At 58.6% G+C, this 9,044-nt stretch overlaps 1 protein-coding gene across 1 annotated transcript; it reads left to right on the forward strand.

Moving 5' to 3' along the window:
• Positions 1 to 551: 551 nt before the first annotated feature.
• Positions 552 to 6,270, forward strand: NHLH1 (nescient helix-loop-helix 1). Its single transcript, XM_010723892.3, has 2 exons — positions 552 to 1,917; positions 4,182 to 6,270. Exon 2 carries the CDS (start codon positions 4,391 to 4,393, stop codon positions 4,781 to 4,783), a length of 393 nt encoding a protein of 130 aa, XP_010722194.1. The 5' UTR covers positions 552 to 1,917; positions 4,182 to 4,390; the 3' UTR covers positions 4,784 to 6,270.
• The last annotated feature ends 2,774 nt before the right edge of the window (positions 6,271 to 9,044 follow it).

Consider the following 9,044-nt stretch of genomic DNA (forward strand, 5'->3'; position numbering starts at 1 on the left):
CTTCTCATGGTGCTGTCAGCCTCCTGCAAGACCTGGGGCTGTGGCTTCACCTGAGGGGTGTCCCCAGAAGCAGCCTTCACTCTTGGCAATGGATGCTGAGAAGTGAAGGGCCTTTGTAACCTCAGCTCAGCACCTGTGGGGGGAGGAAAGCTGGGAGGGCAGAGTTAAGGTGATGGGAGCTCTGAGCAAGGGGCTGTTCCTGGCTGACGTCCCCTACCCACATCCTGTGCACTGCCCCTGGAAGCACAGTGGGGAGAGAGCAGAGAGCCACGGGAGTGGGAACCCATTGCAAGAAGCAGGAACCCTGCAGAACAGTCCTGGCTTCCCTGTTGGGAGCAGCTCTGCTCCATCCTTGCCCACACCCGGCAGGGTGCCCGCAGCAGCCCGGCATCAGCTGCAGAGAGAGGGGGGGCCCTGCTGGCGTCCTGGCAGGGACACGGAGCAGAGGAGGCAGCAAGGAGCGAATGCAAACAGCCCAGCGGGCTCTCGGGGAAGACGGGGCCAGGCTGTGAGTGTGGGGAGGAGGGGGTGTGGGGCTGAGGACCCTACAGACATATGTGTGCTGCTCTCCCTCACACGAGGAGCGATGTGTGCAGGGTGATGGGTGTGCATTGCATCCCGTGTGGTACCCGGGTGCTGTGCGTTGTTCTCGGGGTGGATGCAATGATTGCCATGAGCTCATTAGGCGAATATTGTTTGCTAATCGGTGCCATAGCAATGGTGAGGCAGTTCTTCTCACCACCACCTGATCCCTCCGCCTCGGCCGCCGCTCGTTCTGCAAACCCTGAGCCCATCTGCTGAGCCGTGCCGCGGGCTGGAGCCGGCCCAGGTGCCCATGCCCATCACCTGGGCTTCATCGTGCTGGGAGGAAGCTGCCCCAGGGGCTAGGAGTGGGGCAGAGAGCCAGCACCGAGGGATGAGGGGCGGAGGGGGGATGCTGCAGGCAGGAGGGCACATGCAGGAATGGAGTGTGGGGTGGGAGATGTGCGGCTTTCGGAGCTGGGAGAGAATTGTTAACAGAGCGGATTTTTTCAAGGCAGAGTTTAATGGAAGAATTTGAAATCAGAGAATGGGCGAGAGGCTCAGCTGAAGTCTAACCCACAAAAGAGATCGTTGTCTTGTGGTGAGCAGTGTGTCCAAGCAGCACTTGCGCACTCTGGGTGCCCTTTCCTTTCACTTTCTCTCTCCTCCCCAAACTTTACTCCGGGTGAATTTTACAACAGCTCACAGGGAGCACCTATGGGACGGTGATGCTATCGGGACTGGATCTCCAGCCCCACTCCTGGGTGATGCATGCATGCACAGCACAGCCCGCCTCACCCCGCAGCAGGCAGGGCTGTGCCGTCGGCCCCGCCGCTCCCGTCCCACCCAGCGCTCCGCCTGCCCATCTCTCCCCTTCCACGCTCACTCCCATCTCTCTATTTCTCCTTTATGAAATATGCATGGAGAACAGATGTCGCCTTCTCCCGGAGCACCCCCACCCTCCTCCCTCCCTCCTCCCAGCCCACCACCTCCATCCACCCTCCAGGACCACATCCAACCTCCACCTCCCTCCTCTCCCGGGGGCTCCAACCTCCCCCACAGCCAATGGCATCCCCTCTCTTGGCTTTAATATTTATGAGGGGGGGAGCAGCGAAGCGGCCAATGAGGCAGCTGGGGTCGGACCCGGTGTGCGAGGCCGGGGTGCATATATAGCGCGTGGGGCACATGCCTCCTTGGTGTCCATCTCCCCGCACGGTCCTTGAGCTCCTGCCCCATTCGTGGCATGCTCGGGCCCCAAGGATCCTGGGGCTCATCCCACCGAGCAGGTCGCCAACTTTCTGCCTCCTCCATGGATGGATGAGCGAGCGGTTCCTGGATTACTTTGAGCTTCAGGAAGAGGAAAGCTGGAGCCTGGGAATGGTCGTCAACTCAGGGGTAAGGCGGCTTTGCTGGGGTGGAACGGTGATGCGATGCTGTGGGGTTGGGTGCTGAGAGAGGGGCAGGAGGGGGATTTCTGAGCAGAAAGGAGGAAAGGAGCATCCGCTCAAACGGCCTCAGATTGGATCTGGTGGGGAGTGCTCAGAAATGGTCACACTGCTGGAATGGAGCACAAGGAAAAGGGTGAGGTTTGGAAGCGTTTCTTCTGTTGGAGGCATCACCAAAAGCTCTGCTGGAGGTAGGACTGGGACAAGTGTGTGTTCAAGGAGAGTTCTTGCTGCAGATGGATTTAGGAGGAGACAGCTTATGGCTCATCTAGAGCAGAGAGCAGCTCAGAGTATGAGGCACCCGTGCAGAGGAAGAGCTCATTGAGGGGGGACCAACCCTGCAAAGAGGGAGCAAGGCTGAGCAGGACTGGGGTGCAGCACTGGAACTTGCCTTCGTGGAAATAGTGCGGTGTCCACTGCCAACATCCTCCTGAGAGCAGGGAGAGAGGCCCCGTGCAGAACTCATCGCTGACACTACAACTTACATGTGAGGATGCAGAGGCAGCGCCACGCTGCATCCCACAGCCCTCTGCACACCATGGCACAGGAGTGCCACTTGACAAGGGTGACAGCATCCAAGGAGGCAGCCCAGCCATCTGCCTTCTCCCACCCCGTACTGATGGGTCCAGGCAGTGGATGGGAGCAATGCTCCAAGGCAGAGCCACCAGCAGGAGGGATGGGGTGGGAGGATGGAGGTCTTGGCTTCCCAAGAATGGGATGAGAGGAACACGGGGCTGGAGAAGGTGAAAGGAGCGCAGGAGGCACTGCTGTTCCTATGGCTGCAGCAGTAGGGCTGTTTCAGGAACTTCAGGTGCGCAGCTCAGTGCTTCTCCCACGGCTGGTCTGTATATGCACTGAGAGTGAGCAGAGCACATCAAACACAGAGCTCAGCTCAGGCTTCCCCCAAGGATGCAGTCCATTATTATGGGGTTTATTGGACACTCAGAGCCCTAAGGTTACCTCCCAAGAGCTGCCTTTCCATCAGCACATACCTAAAGCAGCTCCTTCCCTCTTCTCCATGCCAAGGACTTTGAAGGAACAACTTTTTGTTCAGCATTTGGTGCTTTACCTCTACTGCCACACTGGTTTGTGTTCTAGGAAAAAATCCAGTTAATTTATTTTAGTGAAATCTGAGTATCCCAATGCAAGGGAGGGTGTGTGCAGGAGCGAGCAGAGACCTGGTGGGCTGAGATATGAACACGGGTGGGAATTAACGGTCATAATTGCACGTGAGATTGATGGGGACTGTATGTATGTATGTGCTCGGGCAGTGCTTCTGCAAGAGCGCATCAAGCGCTCTGTCCATCACCCGTCCTTCAGAATGGGACGTGGGCTATTTCTCCCCAGCCATCACCTGTCTGTATTCGTTTGGTTTCTATTTCTCAGTCATATGGCTCATTACAAGCTTGTCAGGCCAGAGAGATGTAATATGTTGTACATCTCCACCTGGCTCTCTTCCCAGCCCAGCCGCCGTCTCTTTGCTCAGCAGCATTTCCCCTTCCAAAGTTCATTCCCCACCCCCTGCCCAGGATCACTGTCCCCATAGCCATCCTCAGACTGTGGGCACCTGTACAGGTCCCTGCCCGCAGCACCAAGAGCCCGGGGCCAGCAGCCCTCAGGGAGCACGCAGCCAGCTCCTATTTGGACATATCAAGCAAAGCAGCTGTGTTGGGTTCCATATGTCTGGGGTGCCAGGATCCATGACATACGGGCTCATTTAGTATACAATTGAGCCCCCCTTCCCCTCGCCCCCGCAGTCTGTTTTTCCCCTTCACTCATCCACCACCTGTCATCCCTCCGGAGAGCCGGGAGGAGCAGCTTCCACCTTCTCCCAGAGCCACTCTGAAGCCCTGTCTCAATCACTGGAGCCAATTCCCCTTTCCCCTCTTTTCCCTTTCCCCTCTTTTCCCTTTCCCCTCTTTTCCCTTTCCCCTCTTTTCCCTTTCCCCTCTCCTTTTCCCCATCCTCTTTTCCCTTTTCCTCATTCCCTTTCCCATCCCTTTCCCTGTCTCAGCCCTATCCCCATTCCCCAGCTACAACCAGGAGCTGGGGGGCACAACTTTATCCGTGCTTCCCCCCTCCCCACCCTGAGCCCCTCTCTCTGTTTTGCAGCTCAGCTCTGACACCTGACAGCCCCCGGCCCGGTTCAGCTGCTCGAGAGCTGCTGATGTTTGTATTTTTGTCATATTTTCATGCATCCTGCCTTTCTCTCAGTTTATTGCCATCGCCCCTCCAGCAAGAAAAAGGGAAACACTCTGAAGTCGTGCAGAGACGCCGTGTGATGAGGAGGAGGAGGAGGAGAGCCAGCGGGGCTGTGCTGTGAGCCAGAGGTCCTGTCCCAGTGGATTCGCTTCACCTGGCTCCATCCTCAGCTCAGCATCTGTCCGTCTGTCCATCCATCCATCCATCCGCCCGCACCCACCATGCTCAACTCAGAGCAGACAGAGCTCGACCTCCCGCCTGCGCACTCCGAGCCCGAATCCGTCTTCAGCGACTGCGGCCGCGTGGGCAGCGCGGAGGAATCCGGCGTCGCGTTGTGTCCGCAGCCCCGCGGGGCTGAGCAGGCGGAGGCGGTGAAGAAGGACCTGCAGCACCTGAGCCGGGAGGAACGGCGACGGCGGCGACGAGCCACGGCCAAATACCGAACGGCCCACGCCACGAGGGAGCGCATCCGCGTGGAAGCCTTCAACATGGCCTTCGCCGAGCTGCGCAAGCTGCTGCCCACGCTGCCGCCCGACAAGAAGCTCTCCAAGATCGAGATCCTCCGCCTGGCCATCTGCTACATCTCCTACCTGAACCATGTGCTGGATGTCTGAGCTTCCCAGCCTGTGTCTGTTTGTCTGTTCGGCCACCCATCCGTCTCCAACCCAAACATGCTGGGCCGAGGGCTTGAGTACATCTGTCCAGATGTGACCCCACCACGCTGCACCTGTATCTATCTGACTGCTTGGATGGACTGAATCCCATCTGCCCACTCTGCCTCTATCCAAACTGCATCTCCCCACCACCAAGCCCACATCCATCTGTCTGTCTGTCCCGCCTGAGCCAGGGCAGGCTGTTCAGCCCATCAGACGTCTGTCTGTCCTGCTGGACCTGCTGCCTGAAGCCCGTCTGTTCCCAACGTCTGTCTGTCCTTCTGCTGCATGTCTCGCTGATAGCGCCAGCAGGATCCTGAGCCCACATCCGTCCATCTGTCCCCACAGCCATGACCTGGTCCACCTTCACCCGTGTTGTCTCTTTTCTACGAGCCACAAACTGCACCCATGAGGCACCAAGCAGCCCACAGTCCCATCCATCTGCCCCTCCAGCCACAGGGCACCACCTGGGGACCACCCCACCTCCCCAGCGTTCTGCCCTGTGCACAGAGAAGCCCCTCCAGCTCCATCCTGGTGGGGCACAGAGTGCTCAAAAGTGCTGCAGATGTAGGGCAGGATCCGGCCACACTGCACCACGGACAGCTGCACAGTGCCTGAGGCCACGCTGGCCTATGCCTGGCTGGAGCTGCTGTCACCTGGGGCCTGGCTGAGCCCTTCTGCTGCACACCCAACCTCCCCAATGCCTCCCATTGTGGGAGCACATCATCCCAGAGCTGCGCATCCCTTCCTGCACCGCCCTCAGCTCTGAACAGAGTGAGCGTGGAACCCCTGGCCCTTCACACACCCTCTTTGCACCAACATCCCTGAGAACCCCGGAGCAATCTTCACACCCTGCCTCTTCCTCTGCCTCCCCCGTTATTTCCTAAGAGTTAATTTTGCACTGGCGGTGGCAGGAGCACGAGCAGAGCTCCACAGGGACCAGGACAGAGCAGAAAGTGCCCGCTGTGCCCAAAGGCAGTGCGCTGCTCACTGCAGGGTGGGACATGGCCCAGCTCCATCCCTGTCCTTGCACTGCCCACAGCTCCAGACCCCATCTCCCTGCATCCCCAGCACTGCCCCCATCCCATGGGACGTGCTCGGAGATGTGGCATCCCCAAGGGACATGCACAGAGCAGGGCAGCCCACCCATCCCCTCCACTCAGCCCACACCCCTGCACCGCGAGGATATTTATTGAATTAATTTATTGATAAATGTTATTATTTATTTGCTGTGTTGTGCACTTTTTGGAAAGGAATCTTAGGAAGCAAACAAACAAACAGAAACGACCACGGTGGAAAGCAGCCCAACCCACCCCCGTGTGCCCCAGCGTGCATTCATCTCGGCTGTTCGGACTGTGTGAGGATTTATTATTTATGAGTTCACAAGGAAGTCGGGGAGGGGGAAATGAATTAAACTGCCAGCAAAAGAGATCCTGAACTCGGAGTGCCCTCTTCCCTTGTTCTTTCCTTTTAACCTTCTTTGTGACCACCTCCTCCCAGCAGCCGTGGGGTTCTGGAGGCGGTGGTGCCAATGTGATGAGCATCCCCCCAGTGCCAGAAGAGAGATGGGGACATCTGCTCCAGGCACCAGCATCCCCACTTGAACCACCTTCGCTCTCCCTGAGCGATCAGCGCAGCCTCTCAGCTCCAAAGCCAACATCACTTCTCTGCACCCCTCTGTTCCCTCTCCACGTCCCCTGCCCCGTCCCCATGAGCCCCCCGTGCCCTCCTGCTCCCTCAGCCCACCCCATGTGATGTGGGGAAGCAAGTTTGCGGCTCCTTTGTCTGCGCTGCTCCCGAGCATCCCCCGGGGGGCAGGCTGCAGCTGTTCGTCGACTTGCTCCAAATTTCTTCATATAATCAATTGGCCTCGGCAGCCGCTCGGCTCAGCGGAGATGCGTCAAAGGGGAAATAATAAAGATGGGGAGGGAGCAGGGGAAGGAGGCAGGGAAAGGGGGGGAGCTGGGGGAGATGGCAGCTGATGGAGATTGGAGGTGCCCCCAGCACTCCCAACCTGCCCCACTCACCGGACGCGTCCCCATCCCCATCCCTCCCCACCAGCATGGAGCTGGGGATGAAGTTAGGGGAGCTAAAGCCCCTGCATGGCTCCCAGACCTCTGCTGTCCCCGGCTGCCAGCTCCGGCCCTGACATATGGTCCTCATTGTGCCACGCACAATGGCAGCACTTCATGCTCATTCACTCTCATCCCGGCCTCACTGTCGCCTCAGACAGATTGGGTCCTTCATCCGCTCTTTGTGCTCGGGGTCTCTGCTCCCTGGGTGCTTCCATGCTCTGTCTCTGCTCCCACTGCTGCTTCCTGCTCTCTCCATGCACATATCCATCTCTCCGTACTCTCCAGGTGATACTGAGTGCACAGGTAGATGCTTGCACAGGGAAGCCTTCACCTAACATTTGAAAAGGAACCGTGCAAAATAGCCCCAAACATGCCAAAAAGGGGACTTGCACGAAACCACCTCTCTGCTGCTCTCTGTCCCCCAAGAGGAGCAGTGCAGGAGGGCACACCCTGCTTTGGGAAGGGGGAAGAACTCCCTTTGTCACAGCCTGCCAGGGCCTGGCGTGCCCCCAGAGGGTGGCCCTGACCCCAGGGATGTCACCACAGGCAGCAGCTGCATCCCCATCTCCTCTACATGAGGCGGCAGTGCCATCTGCTGGGTCCCCATGACAGGGTCCTATAGGCTGACGCCGGCTCCTGGCACCCCAGGCTGGGTAGTGAGAAGGGGGGGGGGCCCATCCTGCGCTCGGGTGGGATGTTCCCAAAGCCACCCAGCGCTCGCAGCAGCCGGCAGAGCTCTCGGGGTCCGCAGAGGGGCAATGCTGGGCCTGAAGGGATGATGCTGGGGTGAAGAGAGAGCAGAACCCCCTTCTTTCAGAGCAGGGAAAGCCATCCGGGGCCTCGCACCGGTGCGGTGATAACATTGGCAGAGATAAGAGATGATGACATCAGCAGAGGTGAGTGATGATGACATCGGTGCAGATCAGGGCGGCAGAGCAGGCATCCAGGGGAGAGGGTGTGCACAGCTGCTCAGCACCGGGTGTCCCCAGGTTTAGTTGCAGCTGTGAGGCTGTGGTCAGGAGGGCGATCTGCACTGTGGTGCCCCAGGGACTTGCAGACAAACATCAGTGCAGTGGGTTGGGGGGAAGGTGGTGTGGATGCTTCTGATCCAGCCTGTGGCAGGGATGCTGTTTTCCAGGACTCCGATTCCTGAGCTGTTTGCTCGGGGTCCTCTCCTTGTCCCCATGGAGCAAAAAAAGCAGCTGTGACACGGGTAGGGTCCTGGGGCCAAACCTGCCAGAGTGCAGCCTTTGGGGTGGTGGTGAAGAGAGGGGTTTCAGGGTGCCCTCCCCATAGCACGAGGTGGGGAAATAAAGATTCTTTGGAGATTTCCAGGATGAGACATCACAGAGCTGATGCTGGGGACGCCACTGTCCCAGAGGAGTGTGTGCTACACTGCTGAGCCCCAGTGCCATAACCTGCCTGACATGGCATGGGAGATTGGGGACGGACCCTGTAAATCACCAGGTGGAACAACGCGGCCCTTCCCAGATGGCAAGGAGGCTCCTGCACCCCCAGCTGGCCAGGAATGAGCTCCCAGGGCCCATTAATCACTCCTGGAGCCGGAGGACAGCCCGGGGCAGCTGGCTGCAGGGGGAAGGGAGGGGAGAGCAGTGGGGCACCCACCCCATAGCAAACCCTAAAGCTTCAATCTAGCCACTGAGCCACGTATAAGGGTGACAGTGACACCCCCCACCCCCCCAGCTCTGAGTCAGGAGACCCGAACGAGCTTGTGATCCATCTCCAGGGCTGCTGCTAGATGCAGCATCGCCATTATACGGTACAGACAGAACGATCCCAAGCAACCCCGGAGGACGGATGCTGTGTCACCCAAAGGTAGGAAAACGCAGGGTGGGTTTCTCCTGGACGAGAGATGGAAGGGGGGACAAACTGTGCGGCTGAAGGGTCCCCCAGCTGCCTTTCCATCCTTCTCCTCACTCCCAGCCACGTGCTCTGGAGTGCTGCGGGGAAGAAACGCTGCCGGGCATCAGCTGCCCAACGCTTCTACCGTAGTGCCATAGGGAGCGGGGGGGAGGAGGGAGGAGGTTGGTGACCATGAGGGTCCCCAACGTATAACCGGTACTGCACAACATCCGAGAGAGAGGAGAGAGAGAGAAGGAAAAAAAAAAAGAAAAAAAAGAAAAGAA

Source organism: Meleagris gallopavo, chromosome 27, assembly GCF_000146605.3.
Source record: "Meleagris gallopavo isolate NT-WF06-2002-E0010 breed Aviagen turkey brand Nicholas breeding stock chromosome 27, Turkey_5.1, whole genome shotgun sequence".
NCBI classification, from domain to species: Eukaryota; Metazoa; Chordata; class Aves; order Galliformes; family Phasianidae; genus Meleagris; species Meleagris gallopavo.

Coding starts and splice junctions, on each gene's coding strand:
- NHLH1 (XM_010723892.3), top strand. CDS start 4,391: ATGCTCAACTCAGAGCAGACAGAGCTCGACCTCCCGCCTGCGCACTCC.